The 22,638-nt window shown below is 37.9% G+C and overlaps 1 protein-coding gene across 4 annotated transcripts in view; it reads right to left on the reverse strand.

Moving 5' to 3' along the window:
* Positions 1–1,384: 1,384 nt before the first annotated feature.
* Positions 1,385–22,638, reverse strand: part of CDH6 (cadherin 6) — a 150,478-nt gene continuing 129,224 nt past the window's right edge. For 3 of the 4 annotated variants that reach the window (XM_019983097.2, XM_070774806.1, XM_070774807.1), the window contains 5 exons: positions 18,050–18,186; positions 14,622–14,743; positions 13,445–13,562; positions 13,062–13,313; positions 1,385–7,399 (listed from right to left, as the gene is read on the reverse strand). In XM_019983097.2, coding sequence (XP_019838656.1) covers positions 6,909–7,399; positions 13,062–13,313; positions 13,445–13,562; positions 14,622–14,743; positions 18,050–18,186 — 1,120 coding nt within the window. In that variant the 3' untranslated portion in view covers positions 1,385–6,908. Of the gene's footprint in view, positions 7,400–11,924; positions 12,578–13,061; positions 13,314–13,444; positions 13,563–14,621; positions 14,744–18,049; positions 18,187–22,638 lie in introns of those variants that run through there. The other variant, XM_070774808.1, reaches the window with a different exon arrangement.

Raw genomic sequence — 22,638 nt, forward strand, 5'->3', positions numbered from 1 at the left:
TCATTCCTTTCCATGGTTTTCTGTTTCTCACCGAGTCATCTTTAAACCAAATGTCAATAAACAAAAATGTAAAGAAACAACAAAAGCCTGCTGCTGTGACACTTGTGATCCTCTGTGTTCTGGTGACATGTGAATTTTCCAAACCTAGTTTTCTTCAGGTGGAGAAAAAAATGGCAACCCACTCCAGGATGGAGGAGCCTGGTGGGCTGCTGTCCATAGGGTTACACAGAGTCAGTCAAGACTGCAGCAACTTAGCATGCATGCATGCACTGGAGAAGGAAATGGCAACCCACTCCAGTATTCTTGCCTGGAGAATCCCAGGGACAGAGGAGCCTGGTGGGCTGCCGTCTATGGGGTCACACAGAGTTGGACATGACTGAAGCGACTTAGCAGCAGCAGCAGCAGTTTCCTTCAGGAAACCTCAGCTGAGATCAATGGCATTGGTTAAACAGCCCTCTCTTTTCTCTCTTTTTCCTGTTATTTTTTCTGATTTCTTATCTCCCGTGATGTCAATCCCACTAACTCCTAAACCTCCCCCTGACTTCTCTACCTGGGCAGAAAGAGTTTCTCCATCCTATGAAGATTTTCATATATACCTCTCTGAAGATGTCTCCATGTCACCTTCTTGTAGGTACCCTAATGATGAATTTATGGCAGCCCTTCCTCCTAGACCATGAGCTTCTGGAGAGATGGGAAAAATATATTTGGCTTATTGTTGAATATTCCATAGCACACAGTGGCAGGCCAACTGTATATCGAGCAAATGAATGAATACATGGAAGTTTCCTTTGCAAAGCTATGAATTCAATTCTCCCCATTAAAAAATTATGAAACTGCCTCTGTAGAAATAGGAGGCAGCTTAAAAAAGAATAAGCATGTAAAATATTATACTTCTGAATATGCTAAAAACATTTTATTTACTTATGGTGTCAGAATGCTGGAAGGATTTTATTCTTAGTCCCCTCTGGTGTGACTCTTGCTGTTTCTTTTTAAAATCAGAAATCTGTATACAATCGTTTTTATGTGAGTGAAATAAAGGATGGAGATATGGGATGGGCAAAAGTATAGAACTGTCTTTTTTAATCTAAAGCAATTTCCATGAAGGTGAACGAGTTTCTTTGTAATACAGTAATTTTATAAGTAATAGTAGAATTCTTGATGTCCCAGCAGTAAGAAGTCTGCAGGACTGTGCCAATGATACATGTCGCTGATTGGGAGAAGCTATTGTTTACAAGCGAATTATCATACAGTAAGTTGGTTTTAGTTAGCTCTTTCAGAGGTTAAAACAGCAGATTTGGAAGGATAAAGTGTGTATCAGTATGTACATTTAAAAGATCTCTGATTACAAACAATAGTTTGAGAGAATTGAAAAAAAAAAAACAAGTTAGAAAAAAAAACCAGTTTATTAAGTAATATCATATAAATAACTTGTTACAAAAATTGATTTGCAAAAGGCATATTTACTCTTTGTGAGAAATCACTTTTTAAATTGCATTCTTTTTAAATGTATACTTCCAAGAAAATAAAGGAAAAATAAAAGAAGCCGTTTCAAGGAGCGTGTATCTGCCATTTGACTACAACGAATGGTCCCGCCACACTGAGCTAAAAAGGTAATTGTCTCAACCCCATTCTTCTAATACAGAAAAGTTTCTCATGTAATCTGTGAAGTTATGAAAGATCTCCCAAGCTGGAAATGTGGATGAAAGCTGAGCAGCGATTGTTTCCACTAGGTGTTCTCGTTGCCAGAGACACGAGCGACACCGAGAAAACCATATGAACTGAGGACTCCAGGCGGTAAATCTTCGAGGGTGGCATCAGCTTCAATTTATACTTGGGAGTATTTTTAATTAAAAACAATCAATACCAAAAAGCTTTTATTTGGGGGATTTTAAATCACACATCACGGTAGGAGACTGCCAAATTGCCTTAGCTTGATACTACTGAAGACGCCCGTAGCATTTATTATAAATCCTATTCTTACGCAGTTTACTTTCAAAGCAAGGAAAATAATCACAGAATAGTACAGTGGTTTGAAAGCGCTCCTATGTTTCTCCCGAACAGATCATTTTTACGTTTGCTACACAGCATTCCTCCTGAAAGCCTAGTAATTCTATACATATGGATTCCTTAATAAACACTAAACTAATAGATCATAGAAAACTAAAAGCTTATAGTAGGTGCCTCTAGACATATTTACATAAATAGTGTAGTCTTGCAAGAAAGACCAAGATCTCATTATAGTGGAATGCTTTTTCCACAACGCTGGGTCCATGCCTCATTTGTCAAATTAACCCCATTTGAAGAGAAATTTGAGTTTGTGGTCCATGGGTTTTTAAAAAAATGGAATTAAGCAACTTGTAAAAGCTCTTTTGAAATTAATCTAATAACCCAGTGGCTCTTCGGCTAAGTGCCTGGTCCTGTCTGAAATACAGTGGGTAATAGGCTTTGTTTCCATTTGACCTCCTTTCGGCACTTTCATCTGCTGGCTCTGTTGGGCAAACGTTTCCCCCAAATTAAAAACTGAAAATGCATCATAAATAAGGTATTACCAAATGGGGAGGAGATTAAAGATTGTCTCAGCAATGCTTAAATTAAATTGACGATGCAGAGACCATAAACTCCTGGCTTTAAAAATGAACTATTTCTTTATTAACTTTTAACAAGTGTGCGAGTCCAAGGCATTTCTCTGCGTGTTAAATATGGTCAGGGTCTAATATTTTTTAGTAGAGAATTATCCCTTTAGAAAATTGTTCCATAAAGATGCCAAAGGGATATTAAAAATGCTGCAACCATAAGAATCATTGAACTTTTAGGGAGACCATATTGTAATTTTGTATCCTCTACAAAAGAAAGCTGCTAGTCAGACCTTAGGAAATAGTTCATTTTCTGGAAGACCCACACACTAACTCTTAATCTTTCCACTCTTATAGTCTGATAAAGGAGTCTTGTTTGTAGTGTTAATGTAAACACAGTAGACAGCTTAGAGTTTTAATCTCCTGTAATAATTTAAAAAGATTTCGTCTATATAAAAACAAAAAAAGAATAAAATTACACTAAAATGATTCTTTTCAGAGGATACCTTTCAAAATAGTGGAGATCATGACTTTCTAGTGTTTTTCCAAAGTAATTACACTGCTTCAACACTAGTGACTATGACAAAATAATTTGTTGGTTAGTTCAGTTCCTGAGGAAAATGAGTTTAGTTGTACCTGCTTTAAACATTTAGTTTGGGCTCAGGAATTAGCTTTCTCTTTCCTTTCAAACTGCATACTTTTAAAAAAAATGGTCCTCAAGTGTATAAAATTGAGGAATGCCCAATTCGTAGTTTATACATGATTATTGCCAATGAAATAATCATTTCAAGGCAAAGCATTTGATAAAAGGTATTGCTCAGCAAATCAAATATCTCAAATCTATGTATTACTTAACTATCTAAATTTAAAAATTACCTAAAGTGAAAGTAATGAAAGCATTCTAAAGTTAATTTGGATCTGTAAAATTTGGCTGCTTCAAAGGTAGAGATTCAACTTATAAGCGCTCTTGTACAACTTTTTGGGAGCTGAAAATGAATTATCAAACCAAAATTTTTATACAGAGAATTGAATCAGCAGATTTTATTCCATCTGAAAATGGAGTCAATTTGTATCCAAATTTGTATCCAAACCTTTATGCGTCTAAACTGTAAAGCTAAGAAAGTTCTTACAAAAACATATATTTTCTGGGTCCAGATCCCCTCTCTCATGGCTCTGCGGAACCATTTTCAATTCTCCTTTTCATTTTTTGATTCAGTTTTTTATTTGGGAATGAAAATTTTCCAGGTCTTTCGGAAGAACATGCCATGAAGTGGAGGGGCTTTAAATTTATGCACAATAGATTAATGTTTTTAAAATTCCAGCTTATTCTAGGGAATATCTCAGTGATTTGAAGAAACTTTCCCTTTTGAATCAGAGGGTGAAAAATAATGTGAGAAGGGCCTCAAAGTCCTTGAAACAACCCACAAAAGCAATCTTCCTATATTTAATGAACTTTAGGTTCTTTGTGATTAAAGCAAATATTAAAACTTTACCTCTTTCCAATCTCCTTCCCTCTTTTTCATGGCAAACAGCTAATACCAGGACAGAGACAATGTGAAAATTGAATTGAAAACTAATGCTTTCTCCAGAAATCATTCATGTCTGACCCGGGTCCTCGACCTGATAGCTTAGGGGAAGGAAGTGCAACCAGCACAGAATGATGAAACTATGGCTCTTTTTTGTTTCCATGATGTCAGACAGCCTTCATTTTAGGAAAACATCATTCAACCTTGACATTTATAGGACCCTAATGCAAAATATTCAGCTCCAGTCTCAATTTATTCTCTTTCTTAGAGATTCACCTCATCATCAGGTTTTGTGGTAAGAGATTTAGTAGTTATTTAAATATTTAGTCATTTTAACCTGTTCTTGGTATAACTGTAGAAGATACCTTCCAATCACACCTCAGAAATCCCACTACAGAACTTCTTACTTTCACTTATATGAGGAGAATGTAAATTTTACCCCTAAACTTTGAAGTTGCTGGCATCAACCCGCAGACATTCCAATTACTGCCGAAAGTTCAAAAGGAAGACTTCTGATGATATTTTTCTTTTTACAGGACTATCTCTCTTGATATAATTTATTACATAACATGAAACATGAGGATAGAGAGCTCTTTTTACAGTAAGTTGTGTGATTAAGGTGCTGTTCTATTGCTATAAGTAACTAGTTTTTATTAATTAACTTTACTAAGCTATCTTTTTTCAACACTTACCTGTGACTATGATATATACTGATTCTTTACAGTGAAGCCTTCCTGTAGTATTTTGTTTGCATTCTTCTCTGTGTGTGTGTGTCTGTGTGTGTATGAAGAACTAGAAAAGAGAACCTTGTAAGCAAGAAACGGTCCAAGCATAAAATACTTGTTAGTATACAGGGAAGTCCATCCATTCAGGAAACACAAGGAATAATACGGTTGTAACAATTTTTCACTCTAATTGGGTAGCCCCCAAAGACTATATGTCTCTTAAAGATGCTGTCTTTACTTCCTGGGTAATACATCTATTTAAAACTTAACAAAACAACAGTGTGTTTCCAAATAGAAAATATGTGTTGATATGACATTATCCCCAAATGGAAATGACACTAAGATTACCTGCAGAAAATTAACATTAACTGAAAATAAATCCCTAAGACTACTAATGGAAGTCAGCATATTCTTAAGTACATATTATATACATATAGAACCTGTTTTTGTTTTTTTTTTAAGTTTTCAAAACGATGTTTTCATTACAGTACTTTGGAAATTTCTGATGACTGCACAATGTAAGATTCTAATGACAAAAATCATTAGAACAGCGTATGAAATAAATGATTTAAACCTGCCAAAAGGATTAGTTCAGTTCAGTTGGGTCCTCTGGATAATAACTATGGCGCTAATTGCATAATTAGAGAAATAATGGATTCGATGGATTGTACATTACTTTTCTGTTTGTAGTTTGAGACCATTACTTTATCATTAGTTCAAAGACAAGGATGGCAGTGTTGCCATGGAAACAAAGCTAAAAACAATGAAAAATTTTAATGCTTTTGAAAGTCAACTATCATTTTAATTACAATCTTAAACACCCTTGTTGTAGGGAATCCAAGTTTTCCTTTTGAGAGCGTCTTCCAAACATATGTAGGTTTTCACCATGATTTCAATATTCATCTATATCACATTATATAAATATATGGATATTTTCAAATGTGAAGGACAGGGTGTCAAGTTCAAGTGTGACTGGCTCTTACCTCCCCATTTAACTCTGAGAGAGGGATCTGAGTTTTATTTAATCTACTTTTACTAATGCAACTTAATTGTGTAAGAAGTATCTGAAGCATATGAGTTATTGTACGTCACACTGCTACTTTCAAGTATATTAGAATAATACTGACAACTACAGACAAGGAGTTAAACTTTGTCTCAGAAAAGTTCCTTCAAGAACTTTTTAAATGATTAGACTTATTTGTAATTAGCCTACTGATGGCTGAAATAATTCCAAGTGATCCATGACACATTTGGTAAACCAAACTTTAAAATACGCTAAATATTTCCTTCGTTAACATCTATTAGCTATTTTTCCTTTCCCTTTATATGATGCAACAGCAAACTTTTGCATGTCTTATGAACCAGGGGCAAGGAATGAGGTCGTATTAAGATTTTTTTTTTTGGTTGTTCTTTTTGAACATTACCATTTAATTGGCATCATTTCCTAAAGAGGAAGGAGAATCTCAAAACACTGGTGGATCTGATGTTTTGAATAATCATTGGTGCCGGAAAAAGATTATGAAGGACAAACAGGATGGGCAAATATCATTTTAAATTCTTTGTGACAGAAACACACACCCATATATAGTTCATCATCTCCTTGTGAGCTGATACACCAGGAACAATGGTTCCTCCCTCATTTCTTCTACTAAAACTGTATTTTTATCATTAAAGCACAATCCCTTATCCCATTAGCATGTGAAATGTACAGAGCAGTCAGCTGACCTCGAGTCAATGCAATGCAGTGTAGTAAGAGACCAGGCCAGTGGAATTGAGCTGTGTTTGACTTGCCCTAAGAGTACAGGGGAAAAGATGACGACCCATCCTCTTCTGCAGCCCAGCGCCTGTTGGGCAGACATGGTTAACAGGATGCACTAAAAAATAAACATTTGCCTCTCAGAAGCTCATAAAAGTGTACTAGAAAAAAGTCTCTAACATTGGATCCACACGGACTGCAGCCATTTACTTTTGGAACGGATAGAACAGAGGACCCTTCACGGAGCAGTGGATAAATAGAAAGAAATAGCCACTTCACATCTTTCAGTGTCGTATTGAAAAATGAAAAAAAAAGGCAACATATCATATTAGGAGTCCTTGTCACTGTCCACCCCTCCGTACATATCCGCGAGCTTTTTGAACCGAGGCCCCCAGTCACTAAGGTAATCGTAGTCTTGGTCCCCATCCGTGGTCACGGACTCCAGCGAGCTGAGCGAATCGGCCACCGAGCCGGCGCCCTCGTAGGCGTAGGTGGCCAGGGAGTCGTAGGGCGGGGCGGTGGGGTCCGTGTCATTCTCCTTTAACCTTTGGTTAATGAAATCTCGGACGTCGGTGTTATCACGGGCTGCTGGAGTCCGTCGGGGTAGGAAAAGGGCTTCGGGCACAATGTCCCTGCGCAATTTGCTGTCCTCTATGGCTTCGGGATTTCTCAGGGTGCCGATATCAAAGGCCTGGGTGTCCTCCTCTCCTCCTCCTTCGTCGTTGTAACTGACAATGTTGTCTCTGATGTCCTCTTTGGAAATGATCAAAGGTTCTTTTTTCCGCTGCCGCCTGAGAGCTGCGAACAACACCACTGTTACTGGAAGCAGAAACAAAACAGCAAGGGAAGGGAAAGTTAATTTGCCGCCCAATTAACATCAGGAAGAAACACAAAGTGAAGTTTTCAAAGTTCTCCAAGAAACTATTCTTGTTTAAGGTTGCACTTGCCTCCGCACCTGATCAAATCAGGGCCCTCGCCCACTCCCTCAATGGAGTAACTATATAATATTTGAGAGAAAGTTTTTAAGAATTTAACTAGAGGATAAAACACCTTCATGTTTTGTCAGTAGTTCCTTTTTGCTTTGAAATGGCAGACTAGTTTCAAGATAAGGGGAAAAAAATACTAATAAAAAAGCTCAACCACAGTGAGAGTACTGCAAAAAGAGTGAAAATTATGCTGAACACCTGAAATGCTCTGAAACTGCTTATAAGCACAAGGCTGGCACCTTCGGGGATGTGTTGAAGGGTTTGCATAACTCCACTTCTAAAATAACTTTGGCACTGATGTCTTCTTTTTTCTTTTTTTCCCCGAGAAAAGTGTAAAGTTAGTTTAAAGCCCAAAGTAGAGATGTGAATGTTTGCATACCTTTCTTACGTATAAGTACAGATAATACCTGGAGAGACCCAGATACAATTCAGAAAGCCATTTTGGACTTCAAGATCAGCCAGTTTGAAGGGAAAAGGTAATAGTATGCGTGCCAGATTATTTGTGCTTAGGCTAAACAAAACAAACATATTTCTGTGGGAACTTAAAACAGAAAATCTTTCAGAGTTTCATGTTCTGTAAGTTTGTTGACCAGAATGTTTGTTCTTTTGATTTTTCCTAATTCAAATTAGAGGCAAAGCAAGAACTGTATTTAAATAGCTCCTGATGTTTCTTCACAGCTGGTTGGGAAGAACACAGCTGGCTACCTGTAAAGAGACACATCTACGAATGAACATATGGATGAGAAAGTAAAAACATAGAGACAGCTTAGAGAGAAAACAGTCACCTGGGGCAGAAAATGCATTGTTAAGCTGGGTTTGTCCAGGGGAGATTAGTACCAGTAATATCTCTTTACTCCTTCATCCATAACATGGTCCAGTTTTTATGCGCCATGAAAATTGAATTATCACAATAACAATTACAGAATAATGGCCTTTGGTAGAGGTGCATCTCTACCTATATAATAATGGATATATGCACACCCAGGTGTCTATATATTTAATATTTCAGATGTTAATGGTATTAATAATTGGTTACCTGTTGGGACAGTTCTATGTGCCAAGCACTGTGCTAAGTGCTTTACATACAGAATCTAATTGAATTATCATAATGAGCTTGACAAAGTAGGTACCACCATTATAACTCCATTTTACATAAGGAAATTGTGGTTTAGAGATGTGATGTGTGCAAATAATTGAAATCCAGGTCAGGCAGACTAAAAGGCTTGTACACTTAATTACCATGCTTTGAAGCATGTTTGGATTATAGACTATTTCACAAGGATATGCAGTTCTGCTGTTTTCAAGCATGTGGTTGTATAAATGTAAACATTCTCTTTTGCTGCCAGAGAGTATCCTGGTGCCTCATGTATTCCTTTCATTCATGGTACGTATTTTTTGTTTATTCAACAAGTATTTATTTATTGCCAACTCTGTGCCAGGTGGAGTTCTAGGCAGTATTAATGAAAAAAATTGATCAAGAGTCTTGTCTGAATAAGGTAGGCAGAGGTGGTGGTAGTGGGGGTAGTGGTGGATGGATGGAGACAGAAAAAAACAATGTGTATAATAAATAAGGAAATTATTAGAAGATGATAAGTGCAATATAAATAAGAAAACGTAAGGCAGAGTAAGGAGGATGGGAGGGACTTCTGTATATGTTTGAGGGGCTGCATATATTTCTTTGTGTTTTGGGGGGGAGAGTGCATCATTAAGGAAGTAACATTTGAGCAAATAGATGAGGAGTTATCCAGGGTGCTGTCTGGAGGAGAGGACAGAGCTAGGAACAAGGCCATGGAGTAGGGTGTGTTTGGAGTGTGTGAGGTGTGGGGTTGGTGGGGAGAGAGGAGTAGGAAGGGCCACGTCAGGTGGGGCTGTGGATGCTCCATATGCCTTCACTTTACCCTGGGGGTCCAAGTGGTTGGAAAATTGCAGGGTTTTGGGTGGAAAGATGCTCTTAATCTACCTTTTTGTAAAAAAAGTTTTATTTGGTTATGCCAAGCCTTAGTTGCAGCATGTGGGATCTTCAGTCTTCGTTGCGGCATATGGTATCTTTAGTTGCGGTGTCTTTACTTGTGGCTTGCAAACTCTTAGTTGAGGCATGTGGGGTCTACTTCCCTGACAAGGGATTGAACCTGGGTCCCCTGTATTGGGAACGTGGAGTCTTAGCCACTGGGCCACCAAGGAAGTCCCTTGTGTCAAAGGAGATCTGTAAAAGTGGCTCAGTCATGTCCAACTCTTTGTGACCCCATGGACCATACAGTCCATGGAATTCTCCAGTCCAGAATACTGGAGTGGGCAGCCTTTTTCCTTCTCCAGAGAATCTTCCCAACCCAGGGACTGAACCCAGGTCTCCTGCATTGCAGGTGGATTCTTTACCAGCTGAGCTACAAGGGAAGCCCAAGAATACTGGAGTGGGTAGCCTATCCCTTCTCCAGTGGATCTTCCCAATGCAGGAATTGAATCGGGATTTCCTGCATTGCAGGCGGATTCTTTACCAACTGAGCTAAGGGGAAGTCCCTTAATCTACCTTTTATGCTAGTTTCCAGTGTGACACAGATTTGCAAAACAGAGGGCTGTAAGTAAGGCCATTCTTTAGAATAGAGAATAGAATCAAGCTAACTGTCTCTCAGGGAAATAAATTCTGACAGACAGAGGTTCATTCCACCATTTCAGGCAAGATAGCAGGCATTTATCACTTCCTAATTCTTCCCTAGCTTAAGTTGCCTGTATCTTGTCTTTTAGTCCTACGCACACCTGAAAGTGCAATTGTCGAGAAGACAGAGGGCATGTTCAGTAATTCAAAGGCATTTGTGCACTGCCTAATTCTCCTACTGCTACAATTGCCTGTCTTTTCTTCCTGGCCCAAGGCACATCTAACAGAATTTCTTGAGAGCATAATCATCTAAAAGGAAGGTCTTTTTTTCAAAGCTAACTTTTATAAACTGAAGGTATGACTTCTAAGCACTTGGAATAAAAACACTCTGAGAAACTAATATGCTGTCTTCCCAGTAACTGACCCTTTCCTTTTCTCTACCCCCTTGAGGTCAGAGGACCGCAGTGAAATTTTGGGGCTGGAGTACTTGGACCAATTTGTGTTCAAATCCCATCATAAAACAAGAAGGTAGCAAGGTATCTGAGATGAGCAGATCTAGATTCAGTTAAACAATCTGACCTTTCTAAGTCAGTTTCTTTCTCTGTAAAAGAGAAGCAATAACACAGTGCCCAATGCGAAAGTTATGCCAACTCGAAAGCACCAAAGAGGCACAAGATGTAGTTGTTTTTACTGTTGCTTTATTGACAAAAACAACAGATGCCACATGATCCACTTTCTTGATGGCAGATTTCCTCCTATGTCAATGCCACTTTCTTCCTCTTACAGGCTCCCAGATTTGTTCAGTCACCTCATATTTAGTTCAAGCTCTCTTTCAGTGTGGAAGTTGCACTGCATTCTATAAGCTTGTAAAGAAAGTAGGGTACAGTGTGGAAGCACCAGGGCTTGGGGGGCAAAAACCTGGGTTTGGAACTTGGTTCTGTCACCTGTTAGCTGTGTGACTTAGCTTCACATCCTGGAACCTCAGCTTTCATATGTAAGATGCAGATAAATATAGACCAGATGGTTCTGAGGATTAAGTGAGAAAAACATTTGTAAACCCTCCTGTCCAGTGTCTAGCCTATGATGTGAGTCTAATAAAGGTTAGATCCCATTTTCTCCTTTTTAATTAGGTACAGAATTACAAAGAGACTAGACAAGATGTGGGAAACACGGAGGCAAATTAGGAGTAATGAGGAGACGGCAAATTCATTGGAGGAAGGAGATGAAAAAAGAGGTCATAGGGAGCTGGTTAGAAGGAAAATAAGAGGGTGGAGAAAGTGGGTAGATGATGAGAGAAGGGAAGTGTGACCTCTATGAGATGAAGACCAGCTCTTTCTCCATAGACCAGGGATCCATGGAATTCTATATGATACAGCCTCCAGGCTTAGCCCTTCTAAAAATACCCTCTTTTACCAGGGGGGATGGTGGGGGGAAGGGATAGTTAGGGAGTTTGGGATCGACGTGTACACACTGGTACATTTAAAATGGATAACCAACAAGGAACTGTGTAACACAGGGAACTGTGCTCAATGTTATGTGGCAGCCTGAATGGGAGGGGATTTTGAGGGAGAATGGGTATGTGTAGAGCTCAATCCCTTTGCTGTTCCCCTAAAACTATCACAACATTGTTAATCAGTTATACCCCAATACAAAATAAAAATAAATAAATTTAAAAACCTCTTTTTTTTAAACCAAAAAAGAATATTCATATCTTTCTCTTGGAAAACAACATTTACAGACTCACACCATTAGAACACTGTTTTGTCTTTGCAAACTGTCAGTTTTTATTTATCCTCATATCTTAAAATACTTCCTCCAACTCTTAGTTGATGAAGAGAATCACAGTTCTGTAGCCAGGTTTCAAGGCTCTGTGATAATTAGCAGAGTCAACCTGGGATATGAAACTCTTGAGCAGGGATCCCTAGGCGTTCTCTTCTTGGAGAAATGGAAGTCTTCCTTTCCTCTTCTCAAAGTCATTACATTGCCATTAAAAAAAAATGACTCCCTGGTCTGCCTCTGTGAAATCCAGGTTAACTCTGACTTACTTTCCCCTCCATGGTGTAGGCAAGTTTTACAAATTTTAACTTTTATTTTTTGAAGGGGTGCATTAGCTAATATTTGATCTCTTATTTCATAACAATCAAGGGACTTTTGAGCATTCCGAGCTCAACTTGTGTGCTTAATTAGTTGGTTGGGGATAAAAATTTTTCCGTCAAATCACTGTTAGACGTTTGATTACATTCATTTCTTTTAGATCCCAGATTTATTTCCTTAGTCACAGAAGTTATTTTTTGAGAGTCTGAGAAATAATAGACATTGTGTATGTGGTAATCAGAGAGCAATGCTAAGAAGGTAGTTATTCAAGTGGGTGGATCCAAGCAAGTTTGCTGAGTTCAAGAAAATTCACCACTATTTATTTTCCTGTATGAGAGAAAAAAAGTCATTGCATTTCTCTTTCTAGTTTCTCATTGATCTTTAAACTTTACCTTGATGGAAATGGCCTTCATCATATATACTCCACACCCAACAACTTTTGTTCTTTGAAAACTGAATGTTCGCCAGGTTACATATTAAATAACAAATGAAATGGAAAGGGTGTATTTATATTGCCCTCAAATCCCCCTGCAACTCATTCCCAGCCTGATAGACAAGAGATTCTTTTGGTGGAACGACTCCCTCAGTGGGGGAAGACATGGGCAAGTTTCACAACTGTTCATTCTCCAAAGCCATTTTTCAAGCAAAAACTAGTTCATGGGTGAACACACATAAGATTCCCAGCACATAACTCTACTCACCTAGATCAGGCTGTATGCCTTAATGGGGGAGGCGGATAAATCTAGAGAGCCACAGTAACAGTGTGTGCCCCTCAGCATGGGGAGATAGGATGCAGGGAGAAGCAGTTTACCTAGTAGGGTCACGATGCACAGAAGGATGGCAATCAGAGCCCCCGTGCTCAGTCCCGTGGGGTGGACGAGGGCCTCCGCATGGCAGGACTGCATGTTCCCTTGGTGGTCACATGCACAGACCCGGACAGTCACTGTCCCAGTGCTGCTTTGGACTGGGTAGTCGTTGTCTGATATGACCACAGGCAGGAGATAGGTGCTCATCTCGTGTCTGTTATAGCCATTTTTCCGAGTAAAGATTCCCGCTGTGTTGTCTGGAACCGGAAAGCAAAGCGGTGAATGGAAGCAGAAATCATGTTATATATGGGATCAATTCTGATGAGACTAGATAGATATAGATACAGACATAAATATATAGACAGACAGGCAGCTTGGGCTCATTTACCTTTGTTGTCTTGAATGGTAAAGTTTGAGCCACTGGCTGCTTCGGGGGCCAAAGAGAACGAGAATTGGTGCCCGCTGTAAGGGTCATCCTTGTCAATGGCGCGTAGGGTCTGAATCAACTAAAATCAAAACCATAAAGCTGTTATCAAGTTTTACTAACTCAAAAGAGTTTCTTACAGCTTTGCAGTAAATTGCTTAACTCAATGATATCTAATTTTAATTTTACAATGATAGCCTCTAGAAAACTTACAATGAATCCACCCTAGGCAGAGAACTGATTGGCTGGAAATAGAGCAAGGGACAGCCCTACAACAGTATTTATTGCAGCAAATCTAAATTCATCTGTTGAAACCAGTAGTACCCTCTTCCTTGTGACAACCAGAAATGTCCCCAGATATTGCCAAATGTCCCTGGCGGGGGTGGGAGGGGCGGGGTGGGGGTGTGGGGCAAAATCACCTGGGTTGAGAAACATAGCCCTACAGTGATAACAAGCTTAAAATATCACAGCGGTTTATGACAACATTGCAACTTAAGTAAAGGGAGGCACTCTTTGGACAGCTTGCTTAGAAATGCAAGCTTGGCATATACATAAGCAATCGACTTGCTAAAGAGCTAGTTTGAATATAAAACCCACAACTTCAGAGTCCCATTTTAACATGTATTTTAACAGTGCACTTCTATTTTGACAAACTAACATAATTTTTATATCACTGGCAGAAAAGACTGATTTCAGGTGGGGACAAATGTGTAAAACAGTAAAACATTCATGAATTTGTATTACTTGTACAGATGGGCAATGTAAATAAATGAAACTATGAATTATAGGCAATTGTAAAATATGTTCTAGCTAGTACTTTTCAGTATATATTGTAATTAAAGTATCTGCTCACCAATAAAGATTTTTCCAATAATGCAATGACTGATATATTTTCATGAAAACTTAAGACTAATTTGGGATTAGCATCAGTCTGTGAGACTAACGAACTTCCTGTTTTTAAAAACTGTTTGTTTTCTTATGCAAGTTAAACATTCATCATGGTTCTTATTTATAGTATTAATTTTTTTGGCATTTATTTCATAGATAATTCAAAACTTGCCTTCAGCTCTGTGTATCATCTGAATTATTAGAAGATCTAAATTTGTCTGAGTTAATTAATTTGCTTTCTTATGAAACTCACCTGATCTGCTTTTGCTTTTTCACAGACAAAGGTTTCATAGAATTCAGCAAATTCTGGGGGGTTGTCATTGACATCTAGGACTTTAATATATAGAGGTACTCGGCTGCTCTGCTTTGGATTATCTGCAAAATGCCCAAAAGAAAGGAACAGGCATTTATATGTTGATGGGTGATCCCATTTAGATGATGGTTACTCACTCCTTTCTCATTCATACATAGTTTCCCCAAGGCTCCTGTGAGTACCACAGGGCATTATGTATCATCAGAGTCACAAAAAAGTAGAATTCGATTCTTTGGTACTTCTGGACCAGGATACACCTGAAGGAAATATATAGGGGACAAAGCTACCTTTATGTACAGTCAGTGCTGTGCTGTGCTTAGTCACTTGGTTGTATATGACTTTCTGTGACCCCATGGACTGGAGCCCACCAGGCTCCTCTGTCCAAGGGGATTCTCCAGGCAAGAGTATTGGAGTGGGTTACCATGCGTTCCTCCAGGGGATCTTCCCAACCCAGGGACTGAACCCAGATCTCCCACATTGCAGGTGGATTCTTTACCATCTGAGCCCTCAGGGAAGCCCCAAAATACTGCAGTGGGTAGCCTATCCCTTCTTCAGGGGATCTTCCTGACCCAGGAATCGAACCGGATTCTCCTACATTGCAGGCAGATTCTTGGGCTACCAGGGAAGCCCATACAGTGCAATCATATAATAAATCCCAGATTAACAGAAAATAAAGAAGAGCTATCCAGAAAAGGAATTTTAGAGGCAGATTTTAAAGGAAGCGAGGGAAGTAGGCTTTTCTGTGGACAGAAGGAAAAAGGAATGGGATAATAATGATTGTGAATGGTCTTAGTTTTTTAGTTTGAGAGCTAGACATTGTGCTAAACACTTTGTTATATTATTTTATTTAATCCTTATAAACTTCTGAGATAGATATAATTATTGCCCCCATATTATAGATGAGGAAACTCATTATATTATAGATGAGGCATGGAGGAGTTAGGTAATTTGTTCACATTCACAGAGAAATTAATAATAAAGAGTGGATCCTAGATTCAAACTTGGGTCTGTCTGACCACAAAACTGAGGCTGTTCATCTCATATAATGAAAGAGCCTAATCAGTGTTTGAAGACCTGCAGTAAATGGAGTGTTTTTGCTGTCATCTCTGATAATCTCCTGGGAAGTATGGAAGATAGGTTCCTGTTCTAAGAATCAGGGGCTGGAGTCTCTCACCTCAGGTCTTTTCATTCATTCACTCATATGTCTATTTGTTTGTTCTCATCATAAATATTTAGTGAGCATCTAGTACTAGCTTGTGCCAGCCACTATTTGGGGTGCTGGGACACACTGGGACTATAACAAAGATCCTGCTTCCTGGAGCTTTGTTCTAAAGGAGGAAGGCAAACTGTAAACACATAAATATATAATGTGCCAGATGGCAAATGCTATGGAGAAATTAAACAGGTAAAAGGGACCGGAGAGAGACGGAGATGCAGCTTTGTGTGGGATGACGAGGACTGGCTTCTCTGATGAGATGCCATTTGCATAGAGACATGAATGAAGAGATGGGTTAAGCCATGTGAGTGTTTCTGGCTCTCGAGGTCAAGGAAATGGCAAGTACACTGGCCTGGAGTGAGAGAGAGCTGGTTTAATACAAGCTTGACTCAGCATAAAAGGTACTGAAAAAGTTTGGACAATAAGATTCTTAGGTTCCTTTGCATCTAAAATACTGCTCACATTATTCTTCCAAAGTCAGAGCTTCAAAGGTGAGTTTTAAAAGGCCTTTATCACTAGTATTTTCAAATATATCATAGAAACAGCAAACATTAAAAACAAATTTTTAAGTGCAAAGCTTAAAACACACTTAAGATGACTACCTCAGTAAAAAATAAAATTTCATGATGTTATAAAAATGATCCTTTTTAACTGGGAAATAATTTTGTAATTTTAACGCTTTAAGTATGCTCTGTCCTTTGTATCCACAGTAGTCCCTCCACATAAATTCTGAAGATCAAATTCTTACCTAACAAATGTATAATGAAAAATTCTTACCACTACACAAAAGCAATGTTTCATTTTGTCCACATTGGTTACTTATTATTCTACTCAATATCTTTCAGCCACTTCAAATTGCATGAGTTATACTGACAAAGAATATTACTGTATTAAACCATTTGATATGGACCATTTTACACTAGATACCTGAGCTAAAATCATTTGAACTTCTAAAAACAAAAGCTAAAAAATGAGCTATAACTTAGATGTCTATTTTTAAACATTTAAATGCTATCTTAAAAATCCTCTTTCTTTAATTTACTTAAGTCTACACATTGTGTATATATTACACAGGTTTCACTGTGTATAATTATTTGAAGTATCCCTTTGGCAGTGTTTTTCTTTGCCTTACATTTAATGGAGACTGTGATAAAATTCATTCTAAATACTCTGTGGATTACTTGATGGTTAGTATTGCTCATTTGGTGTTCCATGGAAAAGTAAAAATTGATATCTCTTATGTAACAGGGCTTCCCTGATAGCTCAGCTGGTAAAGAATCCGACTGCGATTCAGGAGATCCTGGTTCGATTCCTGGGTTGGGAAGATCCCCTGGAGAAGGGAAAGGTTACCCACTCCAGTATTCTGGCCTGGAGAATTCCATGGACTGTATAGTCCATGGGGTCGCAAAGAGTCGGACACGACTGAGCAACTCAAAAAAAAAAAATTCTGTAACAATTTTGAAACAGACATTCTACAGAAAGCTAAGAGGTGAATAGCCAAAAGATTTCTATACTAAGTCCTCCTTGATAAACAAATATTAATTAATAAATATTGTGTTGGTATATATTAATTGATAAAGTGCAATGAAAGCTTATATATAGCAATTCTTTTTAAAAATGCACGTAGAGAGAGCTAACTGACAGAAGGTTGACAAATATTTGTTGTCTAAATTCATCATTTTCTTTCTTCTCATATAATTATGTTGCTAAAATAATACTGGTTATGTTGCTGAAATTAAAAGAACTATTTCTAAGCAATGCCTACATTGTAGGTTATCCTTGATCCCCACTCCCCCACTACTGACACACACATACAGTGTCTAACCGGGAGCCCATTTCTTTCAGCAGCTTGTGTGACACTCTGATTTACAAGCATTTTGGAATCAAATCCAACATGTACCTAGACTGAGAGATGCATTCCCATTTTATTGTTCCCAAATTACAGAACTTCCACAGTTGCCTTTGCATTTATGATTGAACCAACAGGTGTTTGGAAGAAACATTTAGTACAAATCATTACAGAGCTCTCTCCTTCAATATGTATTGAGCAGGATCATCAATACGCAGTGACGAGTTCCAGCCAGGCTTCACTAGCCCTTGCTGAGATGCTCTCTGTGGACTGGGGATGGTAGAGGAAAAAGGGTGGACTCACTGATCTCTGTCGCTATCACTGTGATGTTGTGCCACAGCAGTGTTTCTCGGTCAAGAAGTTTCGATGTAAAGATTGAACCATTTCCAGAATCGATGTTGAATATTCTGTCCATATCTGTGTGTCGATCAACAGAATACCTGAAAATGCAGAGTAGAATTTAGGAAGGTTTTCTTTGTATTTGTTATTTTTACATCCTAAAACTATTCCGGAATATCGGTTACATGAAATTTTTTGTAGCTTTAGCACATATTTGAAAATCTGTAACTTAACACTGATGCTTGAACTATGGTGTTGGAGAAGGCTCTTGAGAGTCCCTTGGAATGCAAGGAGATCCAACCAGTCCATCCTAAAGGAAATCAATCCTGAATATTCACTGGAAGGACTGATGCTGAAGCTGAAACTCCAATACTTTGGCCACTGGATGCAAAGAACTGACTCATTGGAAAAGACCCTGATGCTGGGAAAGATTGAAGGCAGGAGGAAAAGGGGATGACAGAGGATGAGATGCTTGGATGGCATCACCAACTCAATGGACATGAATTTAAGCAAGCTCCAGGAGTTGGTGATGGACAGGGAAGCCTGGTGTGCTGCAGTCCATGGGATCGCAAAGAGTCGGACACAACTGAGTGACTGAACTTAACTGAACTGAACATTAAGGAAGATATTCTGAGAAATTACTGCTTTACAGTTGAGGTGTTAATAGAACCCACTAGACAAGTTGTATGATTTTTGAGTATCATCACCAAATTTTTTTTAATGTAATTTGGATCAAGTTTATATACTAATTGTTATGATTTAGCTTTTTAGATCTTTAGAACTTTAACATGTATGTTTGCATAAGTAGGATTATTGGCTATTTTTCTATTACTCATTTTTATTTTAAAAATCATTTTGTTGAAAAAGCAAAAGATGGTAAATGTGGCTGAGGTTAGTGAGGCTGGAGAGGGAGTTAGGAGATAGGCTTGGAAAGAGATTCACAGTTGGGACTGTAGAGGGATGGGCTGGCCATGGGAATGAGTTGGAGTTTATTTGAACTTGATGTAGATCTTCAACGGATTTTATGCAGAGGAGTGTCACTGTCCAACTCATGCTTAATAAAGATCACTGGCTGAATTAGGAGAATGGTTGGATGGTGATATTACAAATGATAGGCATGAAGAAGAGGATTTGGGGAAGGTCAGTTTTGACATGTTGAGGCTGAGGTGCCTTAGGAAAGTCCAGGAAGCTCAAGATAAACATTTGGACTGACAATCTGGATTTTCTAGTCAATTGTCTAAGAGGAGAAGAGGGAAAAATGTGAGGAACTGAGTTGCTTAAAGGACGAACAGGAACAGAGACCCACAGGGACTAGAACAGTGCCTAGAGCAGAGTAAGAATTTGATACATATTTAAAAAGGAGGGTTTGGAGAAGTCAAGGAAAACCAAGAGGTGTTTTAGAAACCAAAAAAGGACAGTCTTCAACACTGAAATTCATGGAGGAGGAGTAGACTTTGAGAAATGCTATCTTCTTTATAAATTTATCACTAGCTTCTGGAATAGCCATAAGTAAGAGGAAAATATATAATACACCCTGTTTTATAGAGGATTCCTAAAGAGAAAACTCAGAAGAAAGTTGATATGTGAAGGCTATTAGGAACAAAAAAGTTGCCCGTTTCAGCTGCATTCTCAAAATGTACATCATGATAGGAGATTTTAAGATGTCAGCTCAGTAGAAATATATTTTAAGTAAATGTCTTACCTAGTCATACATGTGTGGAATTATTATGCATTTAAAAAAATTTGTTACTAACTTGTAAATAGTGTACTATATTCTAAGATTCTATTTCAATTATTTTGTTTTAAAGTACTACTAGTGAATAATAATAAACAATATATGTTATCCTAATAAAATCTCTTTTCATCATCTAGCAGATGTCTGAAAAATAGATACTCAATTATTGTAGGGTATTTAAACCTGATTTTAAAGAGAATTAATGAAGTTCACAATGGATACATATATATCAAGCTGGAATTTTAGTTTCAGTTTATATAAATCTAGATTTATAAGATTATATAAATTATAAGATTATATAAATCTTATTATCAAAAGTATTGAAACAGATGAAAGAGCTATTGTTTTGTCATTTATGTCATGAATCAGCATTTATTAAGAATTTAATCAATTGCAATGAACTTGTTTGATCACCTTTCTTCATTTTTAATTTGAAGATGACAAATATTTATAGGACATTATTACCAAAAAGGAAATCTCAGTATTCATAGCCTTTGTAAGGAATTTAATTATTTTCTACAAATATATATTTTTCTTTCATGAAAAATGTCAAGCTTAAGACATGCTGCTTATTGCTTTTATAAGCTCTAACAGTTATACACAGCAGAAATCTTTTCTTGTTCTGTCTCTTTCCTTCCTGCTATGGTTTTAAGTTTTACAAGTAATCATATTTTCCAATCAAACTTTGAAATAAAGGGTGAGGAAGTTTTAGTTGAAGGTGGCTTTTCATTTTATTTATTTACTTGCTTAATTTTTTTGGCCAGGCATGTGGCATGTAAGATCTTAGTTCCCCAACCAGGGATCAAACCCATGACCCCTGCAGTAGAAGTATAGAGTCTTAACCATTGAACTGCCAGGGAAGTCCTAAAGGTGGCTTTTGATTTTAAAGAGAGAGGACTATTTAGGAAATATCATAATTCTGTATTATTTTCTTTCCTTAATTGGGGGACTTAAAAATCATTAGAAGACCTAAAATGTCTACGTTGTTTAGGAAAGTGACTCACTTGAGTCACACAAAGCCTCATTTGTTTGTTGTTTTTCTTTCCAAAGTAATTTCTACTTATATTCAGAAATTTACTGTCAGTCATATTAATTGTCATAATAACTGGTAAGGAAAAAGGTAATCAATTCTTCATGATTAGAGTGGATCATTCTGCTAGGTACCTCCTTTTTTCCCCTCGAACTTTATTGTATTCTGTGATTCAATAATTTGTCTTATGTATCCTGAAGGGGGGCTTTGTGGGTCAGGAAAAGATGATGTATTTGCATGTAAAATTTTCAGAATAAGTATTCAGAGTGACATTTTATGACTTCCATGTAAATCAAAGGACACGTGATATAAAGTTGTTGAAAGAAAATTATTTTATGTGACTAAAGAAGTAAAGCGGAGAAGGCAATGGCACCCCACTCCAGTACTCTTGCCTGGAAAATCCCATGGACAGAGGAGCCTGGAAGGCTGCAGTCCGTGGGGTTTCGAAGAGCTGGATACGACTGAGCAACTTCACTTTCACTTTTCACTTTAATGCATTGGAGAAGGAAATGGCAACCCACTCTAGTGTTCTTGCCTGGAGAATCTGAGGGATGGGGGAGCCTGGTGGGCTGCCGTCCATTGGGTCACACAGAGTCGGACACGACTGAAGCGATTTAGCAGCAGCAGCAAAGAAGTAAAGATTTGTGCTAAAATAATGATAAATTAACATTTGGGAAAGAATTCTCTAGTATTAATTATACTTAAGATGGCATCTAACACTTAATTGTTCCATATTTATGTCTTGAATAACCAAAAACTATATATGGTTGTACTTTCTGAATATAAGAATCAGTTATAATTCTCCTATATAAGAAACCACTGGAACATACATCTATGTACCAATGTATCTATATATATTTTTATCTTTCAATCTATGTCCCTACATGAAATCCATACGTACCAAAGAAAGACTGGCAGAAAAAATCTTAAAATTAGTTGACAGCCAACCTAACTTCTGACAAGCTAACTACTTCCTATAATGAAACAAATACAATGGGTAAAAGTGGTATGTGGTATAAAAGTAAAACAGATACAAAAATGCAGCCTAAATTCCCAGAAGACATTATCTCTTTCATTAAAAATATTTTGACTGATCAAAAAGGGAATCAAAGTTCGTATTTATAAACTTCCAGCATTAGCCCATTTAAATTGGTCTTGATATTGACTTACTAAGATTGTTTTCTTATGCAGCACACAAACTTTGAGTAAAAGCACGTTGTGAAAGTACTCAAGGTTATTCCTGTTGTGTAAGCAAAGGCCATCGTTTAAGTTCCTTGTTGCGTGTGTGCTGCGTGCTGCGTACTAGGTTGCTTCACTTGTGTCCCACTCTTTGAGACCCCATGGACTGTAGCCCTCCGGGCTCCTCTGTTCATGGGATTCTCAAGGCAAGAATACTGGAGTGGGTTGCCATGCCTCCTCCAGGAGATCTTCTGACCCAGTGATCGAACCCATGTCTGGTATGTCTCCTGCATTGGCAGGTGGGTTCTTTACCACTAGCATTCCCCGAGAAGCCCATTTTCCTTATTAATAATGTTAAATGTATATGGAAGAGCCCTTGACCCATGAGCTCTCATGTGGCTACTCTGGGTTGCCCATCATGCCATTCAAGGAGATATTCCAGTAGAATGATAAAACAAGAAAGTCTCTTTTCCCAAATATTTAAAATTATTCTCTGAAAATAAGCCAGGCATTTCGGTGTTTTAGTTGTGGGACTTGCCATGAGATTTCATTTGAACAAAGGGCTCAGTGGCTGAAAAGTTAGGAAACAACTGCCTTAGAACCTCAAAG

This window comes from Bos indicus, chromosome 20, assembly GCF_029378745.1.
Source record: "Bos indicus isolate NIAB-ARS_2022 breed Sahiwal x Tharparkar chromosome 20, NIAB-ARS_B.indTharparkar_mat_pri_1.0, whole genome shotgun sequence".
Lineage (NCBI taxonomy): Eukaryota > Metazoa > Chordata > Mammalia > Artiodactyla > Bovidae > Bos > Bos indicus.